Here is a 24353-nt window from a genome sequence, read left to right as displayed (position 1 = left end):
GGATGTAGGCGATGTTGAGGATGTTGCAGGTCTTGCTGCAAGGATTGCTGCTATTAGAGTTGTTTTGCCTATGGCAGAACAAGCTCGTTGGGATGTAAAGCATACCATTGTTCCTCACATCTGTTCAGAAAAATTTGCAAACCAGGCTTGGGATATTTTGGCTGGTGTTTATGCAAGTCATAATGAGGCTAAAATTGCCTTGCTGCGTAAAGAGATGGAGTCGAAGATTATGCATGAGGAAGATGATATGGACACTTTCCTTGCTAGTGGCAAGGATATCAATGAGCAACCTATTTCTGCAGGTGAAGTCATTTAAGATAGTTCCCTTGTGCAGACTGTTCTTGATGCCTTACCAGATTCTTACAAGACTTTTGCTAGTACTTGGAGACTTATGACCCAAGGAAATCCTGAAGTTGTCAAGTTTGATGCATTATGCACATTGCTGTTGCAAGAGTCACTTTCAAGAAAAAACAGGACTAGGCAGCGTGCAATTGAACAAGCTTTTATTGCTTCTCTGAGAAAGGGTGGTAACAGCAATACAACCACTTCTTATGGTTCTGCTGCGAGTGGAAAAAATTATGTTCCTAATGCTTTTGCTGGCAGCAATTCGTGTGGAAATGCTGGTGATAAGTGCAAAAAGAAAATGCGTTGCCATTATTGTAAAGCTAATGATCACTTGATCAAGTTGTGTCCTAAGTTGAAGGCCAAAGAGGCTAAGAAGAAAGAGGGTGGTTCCACTGCAAATGCTGGTTCCACTACAAATGCAACCATTGTTGAGTCTTCTGTGAAAGGAGACTGTGTTGTTGATGTTGATGCAGAATGGTCTTTTAGCGCAGAGTGCACTTACAATCCCGCTGTCCATGATGCATGCATGTTAGTTGCTACAGATTCACATGTGTGGTTTTTCGACAGTGGTGCTACAAAGCACATTACCTCACATCGTGAATTGTTCACCTCTCTTGAGTCTGTCCCTCATGGGAATTTAGTCACTTGTGCCAACAATGCCTCTTATCCAGTTCAGGGAGTTGGAAAGATTGTGCTTACTGCAGATGGAAGTTCCTTCAAACTTGTTGATGCACTGTACCTGGGATCAAGAAGAATCTCTTATTTGTATCCGCACTTGCTAGACTTGGACTTGTAGTCAAATTTGTGGATGACAGATGTACAGTCCATGATCTCAGTTTTGGTGATGAAATTGTTGCATCTGGCCTTTTGTGTCATGGGCTGTATAAGCTCACTTTGTATGACAAGTGTGGAAAAAAAATTTCAAATGCTGTTGTAGATTCAAGGGCTATTTCAGATGCAAAAATTTGGCATGTACGTTTTGGTCATTTGAATTTTGCCAGTTTGCTGCGTTTGCAGAAATCTGATATGGTTGCTTCTTTGCCGCCTCTTGAAGCACCTGTCAAACATGTTTGTGAAGGCTGTATTTTGGGTAAGATGCAGTGTTCTAAGTTTCCAAAGGATGGTTCAGTTTGGGCCACATGCAGGTTGCAGCTTGTGCATAGTGATGTTTGTGGGCCCATGCAAACTCCGTCCTTGGGCAATTACCTTTACTTCGTGACTTTCATTGATGATTACTCTAGGCATGCATGGGTATTTCCTCTTAAAGTGAAGTCTGAAGTTTTTATGTGCTTCAAACAATTTCTGGCCTTGGCTGAAAATGTCTCGAAATGTACTATGGGCACCCTATTTTTCGATCGAGGGGGGGAGTATATGTCTCATGAATTCAATGCATTTTTTGCTAGTCATCGGATAAAACACCAATGTACAGTCCCTTACACACCTCAGCAAAATGGTGTTGCTGAGAGGAAAAACATGTAAATTACGGAAATGGCACGGTGTATGGTCAAAAGTCAAGCTTTGCCGCATTCTTTTTGGCTTGAGGCCACCATGTGTGCCACTTATATACTAACAGGTGTCTACAATAGCTTTGCAGTCTCTTACTCCATATGAAGCATGGCATGATATAAATCCTTCTATTGAGCACATGCGTGTTTTTGGCTGTTTGGCATAAGCTTTGGTGCCACAAACACAGCGCAAAAATTTGGATGATAAGGCTGTCAAATGTATTTTTGTTGGTTATAGTGCTGAAAGAAAAGGTTACAGGTTATATAATCCACAAACAAAGCGTATTCTGGTTTCATGGGATGTAGTGTTTGTGGAAGATTCTGTTCAGCCCCCCTTGCTGTCATTTACTAGAGACAATAATGTAAGTTCATAGGACATTTATGCCACTTTGTTGAATCTTTTCAGTGGTGGAAGTTCGAATGTAAATTCCAATGAGGCAAATGCACAGCCTATGGGGGTTTCAAAAAATGTTACAGATCAGCCTATTACTGATGCAGAGTACATGATGTACTTGATGAGGAAAGGGCTGAAAATGAGCAGGCTAGAGGTATGCCAAAATGGCTGGTGCACACTTTGCGTGACAGTAAATTGGATGCACCTTTGTCTAGTCGTACTCGTTCAGGCTCTCACCATGCATCTTATGCATCAGATTGTTATGCTTTGGCTGTGTCTAGCTTACATGATGTTGAGGAGCCTCTGTCTTTTGATGAAGCACAAAATTCAGAAAATTGGATGGTTGCCATGCAATCAAAATATGATGCACTATTAGAAAATGACACAAGGACTTTATGTGATTTTCCTCCTAGAAAAAAGGCCATTGGTACGAAGTGGGTTTACAAGTTGAAACACAAGCCGGATGGTGAGATCGATCACCATAAGGCTCGACTTGTTGCAAAGGGTTATGCACAGCAAAAAGGCATAGATTATGAAGAGACTTTTTCTCCCACTTGTCGTATGACTACTGTGCGTTTTCTATGTGCATTGGCAGCTCATTTTGGTTGGGAGGTACATCAATCAGGCTTTCTTCAATGGTGACATATTTGAGGAAGTTTATGTAACGCAGTCTCGTGGTTTTGTCATAAAAGGACAAGAGGACAAAGTGTGCAGATGTAAGAAGGCTTTGTATGGGTTGAAGCAATCTCCTCGTGCTTGGTATGAGAAAGCTGACACTCATTTGGTCAAACGAGGCTTTCGTAACAGTCCAATAGAAAGCACATTGTATGTAAAAAGCGTGAGGGTGTTATACTTCTCATTGTGGTTCTTTATGTCGATGATTTGCTGATCACTGGACCAAATGAGAGACATATTGCTGAAGTTAAGGATGATTTGAATGCTACTTTCAAGATGAAAGACTTGGGGTTGTTGCATCATTACTTGGGTATACAGTTTAAGCAGTGTGATGGGGGTATTGCCTTGTGTCAAAAAAGTTACATAGAGACATTGCTATGTAAGTTTGAACTTGAGGATTGCAAACCTATTGCCACTCCCATGGAAATAAGTTTGAAGTTGAGTCTACATGATGCTGGCAATCCTGCTGATGTCACTCTTTATCAAATTGCTATTGGTTGCCTCATTTATGTATGCAACACAAGGCTGGATATTCAGTTTGCAGTCTCTTAGGTCAATAGCTTTATGCATAGCCCAGAGTCTAAGCATTGGCAGGCTGTCAAGAGGAGTTTCCACTACCTTAGTGGCACTTTACATCTTGGCTTGTTTTATCCCAAGGGGGATCATTGCTGCTAGACTTACATGCTTTTTCGGACTCAGATTGGGATGTTTGTCTTGACATGTGAGTGTCCACAAGTGGTTTTTGTTTCATACTTGGCAGTTCATGTATATCATGGTTGAGCAAGAAGCAACCTACTGTGGCCACTCCGAGTTGTGAGGCTCAATACAGGGCAGTCTTTCACAGCTACGGTTGAGTGTGTATGGCCCAGATGCCTTATGGCTGATTTGGGTGTTGGACAGGACACGGCCAACACTATCTACTTGACAGTCAAAGCGCATTCGCAGTTGCGAGGAACCCAATTTTTCATGCTCGCACAAATCACATTGAGGTGCATTACCACTATGTCAGGGAGAGGCTCTCAGTAGGAGAGATCAGTTTGGCTTATGTGCGAACACAGGAAAACCTTGCAGATCTTTTCACAAAGGCATTGCCTCATGAAGCTTGAAGCTTTCCACAAAGCTTTGGACTTACTCCCCTTTGTGGATTATCATGTCCTCAGGGCATGGCACTTCCCTTTACTCATGTGCCAGCTCTCGTTCACCGGATCACTCCAAGGGGGATTTGTTACCATATACATGTGGTAGTGATGTGTGTGAAAACACTGGACCGCCGGGGAATTTTTTCCCTCTTTAGGAGGTTTTACCCCCGAGCATTGTATATACGCCCATCACTCTAGGGCTATCTATCTTTTCATTGCACACTAAGAAACACACTCTCTATTGTGTGCCTTGAGCTTCCTTCATCTTCTCCAAGCTGTGTGCGTTTCTCTGCAACCCTAATTCCAACACCATGACATCTTCAACTAATCAATGATACATCGGTTGAGAAGGGAGCCATCCCGACAATAATGGACGGGTCCTCATCATTACCCATTCAGGGTAATGGACGGATCCTCATCATTACCCATTCAGGTCAATCATCTAGGGTCATGTTCCACTCATCAGAGTCCATGTGTTTCTCGATGGCGATGATAATCCCCTTGCTTTCTTGGATTATCTTTGTAAACTTAGTAACTTCCATGGTATTCTCAAAGATTCGGCAGTTCCTTGCCTTCCACACATGTTTAAAGTAGCTAAATATCACAATTTGAGTTGCGATGAGCAGAGCATGGCTCTTAAACACCTTCCCTCCTAAGAAGAGATCATTCTTGAAAAATCCTATTTTCTAGATCTTTGAACCCATTTGCAAATCTTTCCTGCAAGGCCACATATTGCCAGGCATTTCTTAAAAAGGTGGGGGAGGTCTTTAGAAGCTGTTCTACATTGCAAGCATCTATCAGGACCAATCCCCTGATGCAGATCTTTACACCGGTTGGCATGGCTCCCTATAACACCTTCCATAAGAAAACCTTCATTCCATGTGGCCACTTTGGGTGCTGAATGATCCGCATGACTGTCTCCCACCTTGACTCTGACAATTGCTTGCCCCACTGCTTGTTCAATGGGGAGAACCAATCCTTTGAAAACATAAGGGAGAGGTATGCTTCCTTTGTTTGTGGTTTAAGGAAATGCTTGTTCTTGGGCCACTGCCATGCTTTCCACTCAAATTTTTACTCACAACTTGGCAAACGCCACCTTTTAAGTTGTTCTAGTCAGCAGTAATCTTTCGGCCCCACTGAGGTTAAATTGGAGGGCCAACTGGTCCGTTCCTTTCCAGCCATTACTATTGTGATCCCAAAGCTGGCCTATATGCGTGATGCCTTTGTTATTTATCTTTATTGCTACTTCTCTCCAAAAAGGGGTCAGAAGAACGCTTCCAAACTTAAGAGAGCCAAGGGGACCAATGAGTTATAGAGTTGCGAAAATACCTTGTTATCTCTTCCCATTCCAAGGATTCAGTTGCTCTGTTGTATTTGCAAGAAATCTCACCTATTATCCCCCCAAGTTTCAAGGCAACCCATCAAGGAGCAAGTAGCTTGTCGTGCACCTCAAGTCCTTTCCATTGGCCACCTTGTGAGCATAGCTTGGAGTTATCCATCATAGATTAGCCATAATAGCCCAAGACTAATCTTGCTTTGCAAGTGCCACCACAAACTTGGTACACTGGGCCTCTACATGGGTACTAGGGTTAAGAATCTCAAGACCCCGCCTTGCTCCATGGGTCTTGCAACTATCTCTCGTTTGCCCATTGCCAGGGTGTCGCTTCTTTAGTGTTGTTCTTTTATACAATACTTGTAACCTTAACAAGTCTTTCTTGGTATCGAATAATTTTTTGCCACAATTGATGTTTTTTCATGATATTACGTGCTCTCAATGGTCTAATATACAGATTTGACTAGCACCTACGGATTCTATCGTGACACATAAATAGACAAACAGCTTGCAAGGTTCACCTCTCGGACATGTAAGTTACCACGCGAGTTCAAATGAATGCGTTTTTTAATTGCCAGAATGTTAAAGTTTTAACATGATTATATTAACAGAAGGAATTTTTTATTGATTTTAGAGAAAAGCCCGTAGGTTTTTGAAGAAAAAGGGGTTATTTTATTACCTAATCATGTAGGTAAAGGGATTTTTTTAATACCCTTTGAATGCATGTTATATGAATAGTTTCTTAAAGGTACACCCCCCGAGAGAAAAAAGTACCAATGTCAATCCCCAAGACTCATATTATCCTAACGTGAAATGTGTCTCATATATTGATGTGAAGAAAAATGACATCCATCTATGAATAATTTCTTAAAAGTGCACCCCCCGAGCAAAACAAGCACCAGTGTCAATCCCCAAGACTCATATTATCCTAATGTGAAGTATGTCTGATATAGTGATGTCAAGAAAAATGACATCCATCAAGTACAAGGTTCTTTGAACTTCTTGAGCTTGGACCATCTCTTCCACGCGGCGTAGGATTTCCTATGGCCTCTTCTTTTTTATGGTTCAAAAGTTGCACCATCGCTTTCTTTAGAAAATGAAGAATTTGAGGAAGATGGAGAAGAGGGTGACCTCTTTCTCGCCTTTTTCTTGCCTTGGTACTCCTTGTCTGCACCATCACTTTCTTCATAAGAGGAAGAGGATGAAGAAGATGGAGAAGAGGGTGACCTCTTTCTCGCCTTTTTCTTCTCTTTTTTTCTGTCATCCCTCTTTGCATTATGATGTGGAGAAGTGTGCGATGGTCTTCTTCGTTTAGGAGGTGATGGAGAGCGTTTTTTCCACCGCCGTCTTCGTGGAGCCATCTCCTTCGAAGTGACAGGAGACTCACTTCTTTCTCATTCCTTTGGTGGGGGCTCTTGAGTTCTCCTTTGGGAAGGAGATGCGTCATCAAGAAGCCTTCGTATGGATCCTCTTCTTCTTCTTGAATCGGAGAGAGGCCTCTTTTGGAACTCTCACGAGGAGGCTTCCTAGGTACTCTCTTGTCATGGTGGGAAACTTGGAGAATCCCATGAGCATGAAGCTGCTGTTGCACTTTACTTTGGAGGGATGGATTTCCCATGGCTTGTTGAAGCCTAGAAACAAGGTAGTTAACAAGCATAGGGGAATCATTAGTAGCCTTCTCATTAGCAAAATCAAAGCTATCAACATTAATTTCACTCTCTTTACTATTGTCAGCCATTCTAGCAATTTTTAAGTGTACTTTGGCACTTCAAACTCTAGTTGCTGCTCCTCTTTACCCCTTTAGAAAAGAACTCAAGCTATTGTGCCCATGGCTTGAATATCATTAATTGCAAGGAATAGAAGAGAGGGTCTTTCAACACCAAAACAACACCGACTCTTGTCAAGCTTCTAATAGCTCAATAGTGGTTAAGCCCCGTAAGACTCCACTATGAAGACCATAGCTCTTGACGGTGATGCCCCATTATCTGCACGAAGGCAGGCGCACTGCAAGGCTGAAAAATCCCTATTCTACTTGCTCAAATGCAATTAATAATACCAACCATTTATAGCTAGCTTGAGGACCTCCCTTCTTGAGCAAGAAAAGAGAAACCTTGTGCTCTGATACCAATGTACATTTAATGGCCTAGTAACTTGTGTGTAGCAGAAAATAGCATAAACATAGTGAGCATTTCATTAGAATAGATTCCTAATGAGCATAGCAAGAGTGCTTGGATGGAGAAAGCAACAAAAATCATAACACCTAGTTAGATAGGCATGAACAATACTTCAAAAGAGAGAGAAATTAAGCTATTGACAACAGTTGAGGACCGGATTTACATGGGTTCCCCCTCCAAAAGGCCTTGTATTATAGGTTTCCCCCATCAAGGGAGACATTTTACAATACAATTATTTGTGTTCCTTCAATAATTAGCTAGTGCAATGAATATGGAAACTTCAAGCACTAAGCAAACACTTATAAAACACAACATCAAAACTCTCACGGTCTCAGACTCAAGACCTCCCACACCTTCGAAGATGGTGAGAGCTAGCGAGGTATGAGAGTAGATTGAGAGGAAGAAGGAGTAATCTTACAAGAAATAAGTTTATCTCCTCACATAATCACTCATAAAATCTTAGCATAGCTTATTAATTAGCATGGTAGAAGAGATGAGCATGCATTGAAGCTTGGCTCTTGGTTGGATTTGCAAGCCAACAGTTGTTGGTGTAGGCCTCCCTTCTCACAAGCTTGGAGTAGATGATGAGCTTTCCATTAAAGCTTGATAAGGGGAGAGAGAGAGTCTTTTTGCTTCACACATGAGATTGTGTGAGTGTGTGTGTGTGTGTGTGATAATGCCTTTGAAAAATCAGCCCCCTCTCTCTCTTGGTCGAGCCCTCTTGCTAAATCCTCTTGCTAGCTTCCCATTGGACCTCTCCTATAAGAAGCATAAGTGATAGTCTTGTGACATATGTCCCCCTTTCCCCTTTTGGGAGAGATTTAAGTAATTAAATAATGCAACTAAACTCTCATTGGACCCCTTTGTCTTCTAGCCAATAGGAATCAGGCAAGCCATTAAGCTGCTGAATACTCATTGGACCCCTTGGGATACTGTCCAATAGTCTTTTAGAGAGCTTAATTCTTATTGGTTCTTTTATTAAGTGTTTTTAAATGAATTAAACTAGATTTACTCTAGCCTAATTCTCATTGGTCCACCTCTATGCCCATCCAATAGGATTTAAGTGCACCTTGTGGGCAATTGGCCTAGGGAGCTGACATGTATTCATTATGCCCTTTGTGCAAAAGGAAGCCTTTGAGTGTGTGTGTATGTGTGTTCTCTCACAAGATCTCTCTCTTCCCCTACCTTTAGGGCTCGCCCCCTCCTCGTTAGGAGTCATGGAAGACTTTTTGGTCATCACTAAACCATCCAATTCCACTAAGAATGACCATTGGACTTTACCTTAGAATTTTGGAACCTTAGCATTTTGAAAGTATTAATGGGATGAACCCTAAGGTCTTTGGAGCCCATTGTAGCACATTGCTCTTTTGCAGATGGCCCCCCCTTTGGATCCCTATTTTTCCTCCTTTGAATCCCTACTGTGGTTGGTTTGCCAGCTTAACCAATATTCTAGCTTTTTCTCCCCTGGTACTTCCCCATATTAAATGATCAGTTTAACATGAGAAAATTATTTAGGAGAATTAGATATTAGTTATTATGACACTACTCTTGTGAAGTTTGTATTTGATATTTGATTTATTATTGAAAATTGGAAGCCCCTCTTTTACACTTTAGTTCCAGTTAAGTAATGAGTGGTACAGACTAGTTATTGCATGACCCTCTTAGGGTGGGTTCTCACTGTCCTATTTACAAAGGAGCCATAGTGGCTTATTTCTAAAATACTGTGCTAGGATAAAATGACAGAGAATTGTTATTTGCCAGCACCTCTTAGTCAACTCTCAGAGTTCCAATCTACAAACCATCATGCACTCACTGTTAGTAAAATTCAAATAGACAACACATAATTAACCATTAATCCAGCTATCCAAATTGCAGTTAACCATATGCAATAGGAGGGAGCCCAATCTCGTAACATAAATGTACTATGGACACCCTCCGTTCATATCGAGGGAGGGAGTATATGTCTCATGAATTTAATGTATTTTTGGCTAGTTGTGGGATAAAACACCAATGTACAGTGTCTTATACGCCTCAGCAAAATGGTGTTGTTGAGAGGAAAAACAAGTCACTTACGGAAATGGGACGATGTATGGTCAAAATTCAAGCTTTGCCACATTCGTTTTGGCTTGAGGCCATCATGTGTGCCACTTATGTACTTAACAGGTGTCCTACAAAAGCTTTGCAGTCTATTACTCCTTATGAAGCATGGCATGATAGAAAGCCTTCTATTAAGCACATGCATGTTTTTGGATGTTTGGCATATGCTTTGGTGCCACAAACACAACACAAAAAATTGGATGTTAAGGCTATCAAATGTATTTTTGTTGATTACAGTGTTGAAAGCAAAGGTTATAGGTTGTATCATCTGCAAACAAAGCATATCTTGGTCTCACCGGATGTTGTGTTTGTGGAAGATTCTGTTCAGCCCTTGATGTCATGTGCTAGAGACAATAATGTAAGCTCACAGGACATTTATAACACTTTGTTGCCTCTTTTCACTGGTAAAAGTTTGAATGTAAATTCAAATGAGGCAAATGTACAACCTATGAGGGTCTTTTTAAATGTTACAAATTAGCTTATTACTGATGCAGATGTACATGATGTACTTGATGAGGAAAGGGCTGAGAATGAGCAGGCTAAAGGTATGCCAAAATGGCTGGTGGATACTTTCTGTGATAGTAAATTGGATGCAACTTTGTCTACTCGTACTCATTCAAGTTCTCATCATGCATCTTATGCATCAGATTGTTATGCTTTGGTTGTGTCTAGCTTATGTGATGTAGAGAAACCTCTGTCTTTTAATGAAACACAAAATTCAAAAAATTGGATGGCTGCCATGCAATCAGAATATGATGCACTTATAGAAAATGACACATGGACTTTATGTGATTTTCCTTTGGCAAAAAGGCCATTGGTACAGAGTGGATTTACAATATGAAACACTAGCCGGATGGTGAGATTGATCGCTATAAGGCTTGACTTGTTGCAAAAGGGTTATGCACAACAAAAAGACATAGATTATGAAGAGGACTTTGCTCCCACTTGTCCTATGGCTACCGTGTATTTTCTATGTGCATTGGCGGATCATTTTGGTTGGGATGTACATCAATCAGACATTGTTACTGATTTCTTGAATGGTGACGTATTTGAGGAAGGTTATGTAACATAGCCTTGTGGTTTTGTCATTAAAGGACGGGAAGATAAAGTGTGCAAATGTAAGAAAGCTTTGTATGGATTGAAGCAATCTCTTCGTGCTTGGTATCAGAAAGCTAACACTCATTTGGTCAAACGAGGCTTTCGTAATAGTCCAATGTAAAGCGTGAGGGTGATGTACTTCATTGTGGTTCTCTATGTGGATGATTTGTTGATCATTGGACCAGATGAGAGACATATTGCTGAATTTAAGATTCATTTGAATGATACTTTCAAGATGAAATATTTGGGATTGTTGCATCATTTTTTGGGTATACAGTTTAAGCAGTGTGATGGTGGTATTGCCTTGTGTCAGACAAGTTACATAGAGACATTGCTATGTAAGTTTGGACTTGCGGATTACAAACCTATGGCCACTTCCATGGAAACATGTTTGAAATTGAGTCTTCATGATGCTGGTGATCCTGTCGATGTCACTCTTTACCAAACTGATGTTGGATGCCTTATGTATGTATGCAATACGAGGCCATATATTTAGTTTGCAGTCTCACATGTCAGCAGATATATGCATGGCCTGGGGTCTAAGCATTGGCAGGCTATCAAGAGGACTTTTGCTACTTGAGTGGCACTTCATATCTTGTCTTGTTTTATCCCAAAGGGGATCATTGCCGCCACATTTACATGCTTTCGAACTCAGGTTGGGCTGGTTGACACACGAGTGTCCACGAGTGGTCTTTGTTTCATGCTCGGCAGTTCATGGATATCATGGTTGAGCAAAAAGCAAGCTACTGTGGCCACTTCCAGTTGTGAGGCTGAGTACAGGGTAGTCTTCACAGCTACGATTGAGTGTGTGTGGCTCAGACGCCTTGTGGTTGATCTAGGTGTTGGACAGGATATTGTCAACACTATCTACACTGACAATCAGAGCGCATTGGCAGTTGCGAGGAACCCACTTTTTCGTGCTCGCACGAAGCACATTGAGGTGCATTACCACTATGTCAGGGAGAGGCTCTCAGAGCAGGAGAGATTAGCTTGGTTTATGTGCCAACACAGGACGACCTTGCAGATCTTTTCACAAAGGCCTTGTGTCGTGAGAAGTTCAAAGCTTTCCGCAAAGCTTTGGGCTTACTCCCCTTTGTGGACTGACCATGTCCTCACGGCATGGCACTTCCGTATACTCTATGTGCCAGCTCTCGTTCACCGCATCACTCCTAGTGGGATTTGTTACCATATACATGTGGTAGTGATGTGTGTGAACACACTTAGGACTGCTAGGGCATTTTTCCCTCACTAGGAGGTTTTTTCCCCATGCATTGTATATACGCCCATCACTCTAGGGCTATCTAATATTTGCATTGCACACTAAGTAATATACTCTCTGCTGTGTACCTTGAGCTTCCTTCGTCTTCTCCAAGCTGTGTGTGTTTTCCTCCAACCCTAATTCCAACGTTCACTACCTTCTCTAGCATCCACATCCCCTCTCCAAACCTTTCATTTATGTTCTACATCGATAAATTTTAAGACTTTTGCCTTCCACCTTGCACTTCCATAAGAGCAACTTGCTTCCACCTCTCCTTCATTTTGTCGTTCGCTACCTTCACTAACATCAATTACCCCTGTTCATTCCTAACCAATCAAGGCATGGTAGTTAAAATGTTTTGCAAACTGCATACCATGTTGATAAGTTTGCTATGTGAACTAGAGACTTTCGTAACGTGCCTGTTGGCAAGGATAGCTCTTTGTGGCTCTACCTAAGCCCCCTAGGACCATCTATTCTCATAACGTGTCCCTCCCTCTGTGCTCCTCATTGCAGCTCATAGGCCCGCACACGGCTACTTCAACCAATTACCTCATATCACGCCTATTGACTCCTTATGCACCTTGTGATGGATGTGTGCAACCTTGAAATGCCATGAGACTAGGCCTCAGCGTCTCACAATATTCGTCAGTAAACATGGGGGAAAAAAATCAATTCTTTCTACTACTACTACTGGTTTCACAGATCTGCCGTGCAAAACCATCAGCCTCCAGCCATCGTTGCCGTTCCGCTCTCATCAACTCTAGTTCCAAAACCTTCCAATTCTTCCATCCTAGGCTTTATAAACTATTGAGTGAATGAATTTTCCATCCAAAGCACATTAAGATGAATGTGCAAAATCAATGCACAAGAAGATTTAGAAATTTTCTCATGTAGGAAAATGGAGTCTTTCTCAGTGTTTTTCATACAATGCATAACATCATGAGCTTCTGCTCGAGAGGCACTGCATACCTAGCTAGGTATGTGGCGCCTCCCTCACAGAAGCTCATGATGTTGAGGTAAGTCACAATGTGGGAAACATTGTGAGAATTTGTTCAAAACTTCTTGTGATGGAAGACACACATGGACCTGGAGTTGCCATGTGCTCACTGCTCACTGCTAGGATGAGCCAAAATTAGGGAGGAGCATGTTGGGACTTTTTGGAAAGAGACAAGCCTTTGATTGAGGTCTTGGAAGTGGATTGGAAGGAACCTCAATCCATCACAGGAGCTAGGAAGGAAGAAAGCGTGGGCTTATTAGAATCAGAATACAACCAAAAATGCAAAGGCTTCAATAGGTAATATTATAAGGTCCAAGCAAAAGCCAGAAGTTAGAACCATGTTCTAACTACTAAACAATGCATATAAAAATTCCCTTAAAAGCAAAGAAGACAAGAAAAGGTTGCTTTGCAGCTTTTGAGCTAAGGTACACTCCTTCCTTTATAGTCATCCAATTAGATACTCCACTACTTCTATTGGTTAAATATAATACACACACTGTACACACACACACACTCTCTCTCTCTCTCTCTCTCTCTCTCTCTCTCTCTCTCTCTCTCTTTTCCCCTTGGACAAGAGACAAGCCCTGTGCCAAACAAAGAAGAGGGGCCAACATGGAGATGCACTTGCTGATCTCCTTTGTACTATCCACTAGAGAAAAGGGCCAAAAAGACCTATTTTAGTGAAGAGACAAAGCAAAAGTTTGGAGTCTTTGAAGATATTTTATCCCCAAACTCCATTTCTCTTTTCAAAGATAGGGAAGGGTAGTGACTAGTGAGTGGCTGAGTGCACATGGAGTTGATGATTTTTGGCATTCTTATTATTATTACCCGGAAAAGAACAATGCTTCCCAATTACCAGGAAAAGAGCCAACTTGGAATCATTCATTTTGCGCGAAGATTACCATTTCAGTGTATTTTCAAGCCCTTTTGGGGCGCTCGCAAAAAACCCAAGTTTAGTGTAATCCCCCCTCCAAATTTTGAATTTCAAACTTGGAAGGTGAGAACACCTGCAAAATGTAGTGGAATTTGGTGTTAAAATCTTCAAATGTAGTCAATTTACCTCTAAACATCTCCAATTGTAGGTTTTCCAATTTTTGAGGAAAAAGTTGGGGTGACTACAGGGAGCCATAAAACTTGCATTTCCATTACAGGTGAATGTGGGCTTTTGCTGGATAATAAGAAAAGGGGGAAGTGGAAGAAGAGGAGGGGAAATAACATACATTACAAACTTTCACAGAAGATCACAAGTCATTCAGCTCTTTGGCTGACAAAGGGAACTATCAAGTAGGTTATGTAAATGCCCTCAGGACCCAAAAGTGTGTGCAAGCCCCAACCCGCCCACCCACCCACAAAAACACACACACACACACACTATATACCACGGGGTTTTAAATGAACCCCAATAAGTGGGATTGACGCCACTCAACTGAGGCACCGTTCCCATGATGCGCGACGACCATTTGATTTGTCCAAGTTTTCTTTTTCTGACTGAGTTTACTTTTCCCTCAGCTATTTACTTTATTACCAAGTAAAAGTGGTTGTGGGCGTATTTGGCTTCAACTTCTCTCATGAGCATTGAGACCCATATGCTTGATGCCCTAGCCCTAGGTGTATATTCACTAGATTATGGGCATTGGGCCTGCCCAGCCAGTGCTGGGTGCCCCTCGTCACTCATTGACACCTCCTTTTGGGAGGTAGGATCAATGGCTCACGATCACCGGTTGATTGTGACCGTTGGATTACCGAGGGAATGCAAAAGATTCCCACTTTTCCATTCCGAGAAACCTACTACCCCCTCCCCCTTGCAATTGACTCTAACCGCCAAGCTTTCTCGCGTCCATTGAAAGTAATGTGTGTGGTGAGTTTATAGATCGCGGCGTCGCAGACGAGTTTGCATCTAGTTCACACCTACTTCACACTGAGTTCACATTGAGTTCACACCAATCTTGGTATGGTGTGCATACCCTCGGAAGTTCACACCAAGCTCACACTTGGTTCACACACCGAGTTTGGTCTGATGCACATGCCTCCCGAGTTCACTCTTAATTCATAACTAGTTCAAACATCGATCGGAAGGCCCGGATTGCACCCGCCTCGCGACGCCTAATGTGGACCATTGATCCCACCTCCCTAGGGAGGTGTCAATTAGAGGCCTACTAGCCTAGTGCCTACCTCTAATCAAGTGCCCACATGGAGGGACCAATTCTAGATTGTGGCAGAGTCACTTTCCATGATTCTTGTTGACGTGTGTGATGGGATGTGGATAGGCCGAAAACTAAATCACTTTCCTCTCTGCTTTTTTTGGCCTGACAGTGACTTACACTCACCGTATCCAACGACACTTTCTGTTTTCAAACCCATCACATCAACGAGCAATGAAAGAAAGGAATGCAGCACAAAAGAACAGAGATGCTGAAATCAAAACCTCCACCACTCTCATTTCACAAAGACAGCCTGTGTGGCGGTGGGTGAATGTGTGTGTGCGCGCCAACACGCGTGCGCGCACACAAGAGTGTGTCACTTCTATATATATGGACATGGAGTAATGAGGCTAAGTCTCATGCTGAAATGTAAGGGACCACATGATAGCTAGAGGCATGCAGGCAGCAGCACACTGCACATGGACTACGGTAGTATGAAACGCATCCCTTCGAATTTTCCTTGCCTGGTTTCAGAGCAATTGATGATGAGCCAACACCTGAACGATGTTGGAAAGACAACAATATTTTGGAGTATCAAAACAATGTTATACACGTGAGAAAATGAGGGTGTAGCATTATAGAGAACCATAATCACATGGTTAGCAGGTAAAATTCTTGACACTCAGCCACTCAAATCAAAGCAGGGGTTTTTTACTCTTGAACCACTCCAGTGTAGACAATTCAGAGTGAAGGTTCAGTATGCTGACTTACAAACAAGGTACTGGCAATGGGAACAATAGAATTTATCCTGACAATGCAGACGACTTGCTTGCAGGGTCAACATTATTAGTGACTGTGCTGAGGATGATCAACTCAAGATGAACGACCGTAGTATTGGTTATTCTTCTGCTGGTAGTGAGCCCATAGTGGTAATTCCTCCGTGCCCTTGCACCCCATACAGGGGTCCAAAAGACATGATTGGGCTCGCCATGACTCAACAAAACCAGAAACAACTATCTTTGTGGAAACCAAGCCCCAACCGCCAAATGAGGAGTTATTATGTGTATGCTGAACAGGGCTCAAAGAGATGCTTGAACTCACTCAATGAAGAAGGCAGAATGCGACCTAGAAGCTCCTCTCAAGCTCATGCAGACACCCCTTAACAATTTGGTCTTCATTGCCTGGGATTTTATGGTTGTCTCATGGACAAAGGGGTGTAACAAGCTTACTTGTTCGAAAGAGAGCTACCCTGGTAGTTATTTGTCTGTCTATAAGAAGGCAAGTCTTCTCCTGTAGAGTTGGAATCTGTTTACAAGTGGGATAAATCAAGGTGGGAAGAGCCTTCATATCCACATGGCATATGTATAACTGTACAGGAAGAGCCTTGCCCTCTTTTGAAAAAAACCCTCTTTCAACATGTATGGACATAACCGCGCTTGCCGCCATGACACTCTCAAGATTTGACGTTGACATTAGATAATGGGGTGATGAAGACCAGCTGAAGGAGCAGCGTGATGATAATGGTGGGGAGGCTTTGGCATGAGGGGCTGTGAGATCTTAGTGAACTCCTCGAGCGGGTGCTTCACTTCAAGTAGCAAGGCCACCACATCTTTCATAGTGGGGCGATCGAGTGGACTGACGTTAACACAAAGTAATGCAACCCCAAGCGCTTGTTCCATTTCTTGAATGAAAGGATCTGGCATGCCCCTCAACCTTGGATCCAAAATTTCCAGAGTAGGCTGGTAACTCCTCTTCATCATCTGCACCCATTCCAGTATATGTAGCCCATCGCTTGTGCTCGTCTCGACGGCTCTCCTTCCCGTTATCACCTCCAGTAACACTATACCGAAGCTGTACACATCACTCTTTTCTGTAATCTTCAGAGTATAGCCATATTCTGTTGCACAAGAAACAGGAAATGCTATGTCAATTTGAGAAACATCTTCTTTCTCAAACCACTAGCTGTAGCACTCAAGCATTCTATGTTCAATTGCTGTATACAAACAAGCATTGATATTTTCAAACAGCATCACAACGTGTTATGTATCTCCATGAGATCTAGAAGATCAGACTATTTCATGCAATGACCATGCCGATGCTCATAGTAGGACCATTATCATATTGGTTAATTAAAAATTGCAAAAATTGTGATCCTTGGGAGTGAGAGCTTAGGACAGCGTGATGTCGTATTAGCTAAACACTTGGGGGCGACTAAGGTGATCAAGATCACCCTTGTACACAGATACGCTGAGCATACCAATAAGATCTTAAGCTTGGTCCTTACGAAGATTTTCAGTTTAGGAAGAACAGACTGTGAAATGCAGCTAGCTTTCACCATAAAAAATGAAATAAAACCACAGTATGCCTCCTGAATAGCAAGTTGATTAAACAAAAAAGGAGCACGAGTCTCCTCCTCTTTGTCATCTCTGTGGGTGTAACACTTTTTCACTGGCATATAAAAGAACCTTAAACAAGCAAGAAAACTGTGCAATTGGTGGGATTCATACCTGGTGCAATGTAGCCATATGATCCAGCAACTTTGGACATGTTATCCTTGGCACGCTCCGATGCCTCGACTAGCTTTGCAAGCCCAAAATCAGCAAGGAAAGGATGAAACCTTGAATCCAGCAGGATGTTGTTCGTCTTCACATCCCGATGCAGGATGGGCGGGTTGCAATCATGGTGAAGATAGGCAAGGCCATGCGCAGCTCCAACGATTATATTGTACCTCAATTCCCAATCAACCGGACCCCTCCTCTCAAAAAGGAGGTCAGCCAAGCTCCCATTGGGCATGTAATCATAAATCAACAGCTTTTCTGTTCTGTTAGTGCAATAGCCAAGTAGCCTTACTATGTTGCGATGGCGAATATGCCCTAGAGTTTCTATCTCCGATGCAAATGAATCGTGTTGCTGTGCATCGTGCTCATCCTTCTTGCTTGGCCACAGCTTCTTCACTGCTATGAAGCTCCCTCCTGGTATCTCAACTTTATATACAAGCCCAGAGCAGCCCCTTCCGATTATGTTTCGATCCACCAACCCATCCAGCACATCATCTACTGAAAGGTTGAGCTTACAGAAGTAGGTGACACTCCATGGCCAGGGGCTGTCTACCTCTTCAAGGTCTACCTCCTGAGAAGCTCTTCGCAATCTGTAAACAAGCAGCAGGGCTATGAGAAAGAACATAGCTGCAGCGGCTGACGTGAGGAGACAAATTACAAGAGAGGTAGCTCCTGAGCCTGGACTATTTGCCTTCAGCCGCCCTCCAGGGCAAGGGCTTGTGGCGGAAGCATCTGTACAAAGGCCTGGGTTGCCCATCACTTGACTAGGCATGAGAGTTCTAAAGAAAGGGGTATCTGGAAGGGAGCCAGTGAAGAGATTGTACGAGACGTTGAGAAATGTGAGGCTCTCCATAGAGCTTAATACATACAGGCTGCCAGTGATTTTATTGTGGGATAAATCCAGTGACTGTAGTTGTGTAAGCCGTCCAAGCTTGTCGGGGATCTCCCCTGTTAAGTTATTCCAGCTCAAATCCAGAGCAATATCAAGGCTGCTGATGTTGCCAAGCTCGGATGGTATAGACCCACTTAGCCTGTTGTGGCTTAAATCCAGAAATGTAAGTCTCAGACAGTCCTGAAGATCACCTGGTATGCGGCTGTACAATTCGTTATTACTCAAGTCGAGCTTATTCAGCGACTTTAGCCTGCCAATCTCTGCTGGAATGAGCCCCATGAGCTGATTCGAGCCAAGATCCAACTGTTGTAAGTTGCTCAAGGACCCAAGCTCAGGAGGTATACTACCACTGAGCTTGTTAGAATGGGCATCCAAAAGCTGCATAGAAGTGAGCTTGCTTATTTCAATCGGGATGGGGCCTTCAAACTGGTTATCATAGATGTCCAAGAACACAAGGCCTTCAAGCAGCCCCAGCTCCTTAGGCAGGTTCCCACTGAGGGCATTGCTCGGAAGACGCAACCTGATGAGAGACTTGCAATTTCCCACCTCTGGTGGCAGTGACCCTGTAAGGTTGTTGGACAAGAGAATGAGCTTCACTAAGTTCTGAAGCCCAAAAATCTCCCTTGGAATAGGGCCAGTGAGCTGGTTATAGGAGAAATCAATGGCTCGCAAAGCGGTACAAGCACCCAATCCTGCAGGAATTGGTCCAGTGAGGCTGTTGTGCCAGAGAAAAAGAGTCTCCAAATGCAACAAGCGGCCAAACGACGATGGGATCCCACCTGTAAGCTGGTTGTTGTCGAGCTGCAAATTGTCGAGGGCAGCACAATTGCCAAGCGCTGGAGCGACGCTGCCATTAAGAAGATTGACACTGAGAAGGAGCTGCTGGAGGGAAGTGAGGTTGCCAAGCTCACTTGGGATGGAACCTGAGAGCTTGTTTGTTGACAAGTCCACAATCTGCAATGCAGAGCACATGCCAATCTCATGAGGAATGCCTCCCGACAACGCATTACCCCATAACAGAAGCTCTGTTAGCTGCAGAAGCTTGCCTATTTGAGAAGGGATGATTCCCACCAGAAAGTTCATGTGCAAGTATAAAGACTCCAGGTTTGTACAATTGCAAATTTCAGCGGGGATTATACCAGAGAGCCTAGTATTATAGAGAGACAACACTCTTAGCTTAGGGAGAGAACCAAGAGAAGGGGGGATGGTACCAGAAATGCTAGTTGCTGCTGCTCCCAGCTGTGTGAGGTTCTTGCAATTTCCGAGCTCCGGCGGTAGAGGCCCTGTGAGCTGCCCATTTCCGCCCAGGCGTAGGGTTTCCAGGCTTGCAAGCCATCCAAACTGAGGTGGTATGATGCCTGTGAGGTTGTTGTCATGTAGCCAGAGTACCCTAAGTGCTGAGCAATTTGCAAGACTTGAAGGGATGCTACCACCCAAGTTGTTGGACATCAGAAGAAGTGTGTGCATGTGTGATAAAGCCCCGAGTTCTGACGGAATCGGGCCTGATAGCCCATTGGCGCTGAGGTCCACAAGCTCTAAAAAAGCTGCATTGGCAAGCTGCGGTGGAATGGTGCCACTGATATTGGTGAAGCTGAGGTTGAGGACACGGAGCTCTGAGAGGCTACCGAGCTCCGGTGCAAGAGAGCCATGGAGGTACACATCCAAAGAGAGCTCAACAACATGCAGCTCCGGACTGGAAGGAGAAGCAGGGCTGCATTTCACTCCATACCAAGCGCATGGCGTGTCATCAGAGGGACTCCATTGAAGCTTTGAGTCCGGGTTCTGCATTGTGCGGTGAAATGCTAGGAGGGCATGGCCATCTGGGGAGAGGGAATCCACATGTGACTGAAGACCCACAAGCAGAAGCAATGCAGGAAAGAGGAAGGCCAACGGCAATATGGTGTGAGTGGATGACTTGCACATTGATGAGGCAAAGGAAGTTGCCATAGCCAGCAGTAGGAAACGAGAGCTACAGCGGCTCCTGCTGCCTGTGCTCTCTGCTTACTCCTCATTCATAAGCGAACTGCACCAACTATTATTGGAGAAGAACGTCGTAGAGGAAGTATTTCACCACAAGGAGATTAGCGAGCGAGGCCTGATCAATCCTGCGTTTAGAACTCTTATGCATCATTTTCCTGTACAGAACATAGCTATACCTGCATGGCTAGAGAGAGAGAGAGAGAGAGAGAGAGAGAGAGAGAGAGAAACCGGCCACACCTGTTTTTCCCCTTTCAAGCGTGTCTCGGCATCCTCCGCCTAACCTCCTCCACGTCGCAACTAGCCTGCAAAGAACAGAATGGCAGAGGGGTGTGTGTGTGTGTGTGTGTGTGTGAGAGAGAGAGAGAGAGAGAGAGAGAGAGAGAGGATTTTGAAAACACAGAGAGGAAAAACTGCAATACTAATTACGCGCCTGGTGCAGATTGTGAGAGAGAAACAGCAACATATCCAGAGAGAGAGAGAGAGAGAGAGAGAGAGAGACAATATACCACACGGGCAAGAGAGTCTCTTTCCGGATATCAGAGAGAGACTAGGTAGAGGCGAGTGCGTCTCTTCTGCAGGAAGATTACCCAGAGGCTTGGCCTATTATTTGGACGTCTGCATGGCATGTACCTCCTCACTTGCCCAATAAACTTAATCACTTTGCCAACTTTTGCTCTGTTATACAATTTGGCAAACCATGGCTTTACAAGCTCAGAGTTTGGTGCAAAAAGGCAAACCAATTGCATAAAGTAAAAGCCTCTTTTATATAGGAAATGATAGAATCCCCCTCCTTGAGTGGGAAACCAACATACTAAACAAAAAGCCAAAGTATGGCACATGAGAACACATAAGTTGGCAAGGGTTCTTTGAATGTTTGCTTGGAGAGTTTGTCATCTAAGATTGTTCCCATTCCTCAAATTATGTGGCAAGTTGGGCAAACCTCAACCCAAGGTTGCTTAGAGTGGTTATTTTGCTATACGTCCATATGTTGCACAATCGTCAGTTTTCGAGAGGGGCCGTCCACTACAATCGCTAAACCACCATCATTAGGAGTTTTTTCTACAGTTCCTTATCTTTATTGTATTGTTGTGCTTGCACACTAATAACTAATATTAGTTATACGTTATTGCTCTAAACCTTCTTCTTCTCCAAGCTTGTGTAGGCTCGTAGACTCCTATAATCCCAAACTGATTGTTGGTACCAAAGACAGTTACAGCTTTTCAAAAAACATTGCTAGTTGCAATCTAAAGCTCACAATCTGAGGACCATTTGCAAGGGAGGTGTTTTCTGATGAGGGGCATTTGAATACGTCAAACTATCCTTAGTTTGGCATGCATTTCCACTATTAGTGGCACTTCTCAAGCAATCATGTCCTTTGTACATAATTTCTTCTCAAAAGAGTTCTTATGGGATAAGCACATCACATTTTATATTTGGTTGCTAGGTAGTTCATGTTGGTTTCTTGTGATTTCTTCTCTTTTCAAGCAATAGTTACATCAAGTATAGTGAATGGCCATTTAAAAACAATGATGTATTCCATACATTGGCTAGTGAGATATGTGGAAGGAAGCAATGACCCATTGTAAGCTTATATGTTATGGTTGTGAAACAGCTGAGGAATACTATGCAAGGCATAGACATCCTTCTGTGACCTCCTTTCTCGGTTCTACCTCTTTCTAAATAGTTAAACATTGTTAATAAGAGTTGTTTCTTGAGATGGACATGGTGTGTGTTGATTCCTCTTGTGGTATGATGTATCCATGTATGCCCATAGCCTATGAGTTATGTGTACAAGGGTCAATAGCTAGCATTCCGAATGTATCTCTCAAAGGTCAAAACTCAAGTTAAGAAATAAGTGGCTCCACTTCTATATATGTCAAATGATGTAGTAGGAAATGATGTATGTAATGAAGCAAGCCCTAGCCCTAGTTCTTCTTCTGTTTAAGAGCACAATGTGTTAACTTTCAAAATCGTATGAGAAAGGGCTAGAGTTCTTGCATTCTAAATTGCTCTCTTGTGTATTCTAAAATGAACCTAACAGAGGTATTAGAGCTTGTATGAGATTGCCACTCCTTGCCCCTATCTGCTAGCTACTAGCTAATCTCTCATTGACTAATCCCACCCTAATCCCTATCCAATGAACGACACATTGGGCATGTTCTTGGACTAGATCCTTGAGCCACTACACGTCTTATCTTGATTAGTGATCTAGAGAGGATCTTGTGCTACGTAAGTGCATTTACATTAGTGCTTCTCTCTTATAGTCAATTTTCCATAAGCACCTGTTTGGAGGTGATAACAACATACAAGTGCCCACCTAGCCAAGGTGCCCGTTGGGTCAACCGGCCAAAGTTTTGATGTGGTCACATTATTTTTCCGATGTTTAATACATCAAACCTTGTAAAAGTCTAATGACAATCGCCTATGTCAAGTCTGAGTCAAAGATGTATGTAAAGGTCCATGAGAAGTTGGCCGCCGGCCACTTTAGAAAGCCCTAGGTATATAATACACTAAGGTTAGTGGGAGAGAGGGAGATCATTTTTTGAAGATAAGGGACTACCGCGTTACGTACAGAGAGCTACCTCTTTGCTCCAACTTGTAATCATCGCTTCTGTGGCTACGGTAATCCAAATTGAGTTTTGTTTTTTGCATTGTGTTCCTCTTACTGTGCTCTTTCATTCAAGTGTAAGCATTCAAGATTCGGTGAAGGTTTCAGACGCATCCGTTTAGGCCTTAAATCGTTGTTTTGAGTGTTTATATGCGTATTTTATGTTGTTTTGACCCTAGGAGAGGCTTTAGGGACCTAAAAACGACCCTTTAGGATCATTCGTTTACTGTTTTTGCGTACTGTGAGACGAACGATCGCGATCGTTGTACCTCTCCAGAATGCTGTGACAGTGATAGGATATGTTCCTGATAGTCCCCTGTAGCTTCCCTTTAAGTTTCGTGCGATTCCGATATGATTTGCATGGTGAACGGGCGTGATGACTGTAGAGCTGTGTAGAAGGACATAGACAGATTACTTGGCTTTAGTGTGATTGATTTGCTTGTAGAGTTAGTAGTTGCATCTCTTCGAGTTCACTTCATTAGGATTGACACCCTAGTGATTTTCCATGCCTCATCCGAGTCGCTTCCCCTGTATCAATAATTTTATGTTGATGCTGAGAGCTATGCTATGGACGTCCGCCGCGGTGACCCGCAAACATTGGCGCCGCTGCCGGGAAATGAATCTTAGGTGATGAGTGACCGAGTGCGTATTCAGAGTTTTCTTATTGTTCCAAAAGATAATTTCCATTCCATTTACATTTCAGTGAAGCATCTAGACAGGGGTTTAGTGCTTAGTGGAGTCTAGGGTCGGGGGACTGGCTAGATCTACTCTTGAGAGATATAAGGAGTTGTGAGTGAGGTTGCTTTAAGCATTTTTTTCTCTTCAAATTTCTTTGTATTGATTGAGTACTGATCCATCATCCGTTTTTTATCCTGTTTGTTTTGTTTGATTCATTTTCTTATGTTCTTTCATTTCTGTACTTAGGAGTAGGATAAGTAAATCACATTCCGGTCAGATTTGGGGTAAAAGTTAGAGTCGAGAAACCAGAAAACCATAACTTTGGCAAAAAGGCCATAAGACTCTGAAATTTTGAAAATCTGACCATACAGAGCTGAAATTGATTCAAATCACAAAGTGGTAGCACCAAACACTAGGAAACACTTGTCAGAGGGAGCAGACAAAATTTCATCAGATTTGGCCCAGGTACTACGATCACGAT

General features: G+C 43.0%; 1 protein-coding gene across 2 annotated transcripts; it reads right to left on the bottom strand.

Annotated features, from left to right (window-relative positions):
- Positions 1 to 15492: 15492 nt before the first annotated feature.
- Positions 15493 to 21084, bottom strand: LOC147424533 (uncharacterized). Of its 2 annotated transcripts, XM_086499784.1 has the most exons (4): positions 20824 to 21084; positions 19386 to 20711; positions 17664 to 19298; positions 15493 to 17053 (listed from the first exon to the last, which is right to left on the bottom strand). In XM_086499784.1, the coding sequence occupies exons 2-4, from the start codon at positions 20551 to 20553 to the stop codon at positions 16629 to 16631; spliced, it is 3228 nt and encodes a 1075-aa protein (XP_086355910.1). In that variant the 5' UTR covers positions 20554 to 20711; positions 20824 to 21084; the 3' UTR covers positions 15493 to 16628. The 2 variants fall into 2 exon arrangements, with proteins under 2 accessions (XP_086355910.1, XP_086355909.1); XM_086499783.1 differs by having other exon boundaries at positions 17664 to 20711.
- Positions 21085 to 24353: the final 3269 nt, after the last annotated feature.

The sequence above is a fragment of the Adiantum capillus-veneris genome, chromosome 25 (genome assembly GCF_014529385.1).
Source record: "Adiantum capillus-veneris isolate H3 chromosome 25, ASM1452938v2, whole genome shotgun sequence".
Lineage (NCBI taxonomy): Eukaryota > Viridiplantae > Streptophyta > Polypodiopsida > Polypodiales > Pteridaceae > Adiantum > Adiantum capillus-veneris.
This window is presented reverse-complemented; position numbering and strand designations above follow the sequence as displayed.

Coding starts and splice junctions, on each gene's coding strand:
- LOC147424533 (XM_086499783.1), bottom strand. CDS start 20,553: ATGGCAACTTCCTTTGCCTCATCAATGTGCAAGTCATCCACTCACACC. Junction 17,054..17,663: donor ATATGGCTACATTGCACCAG/GTATGAATCCCA, acceptor CTTGTGCAACAG/AATATGGCTATACTCTGAAG.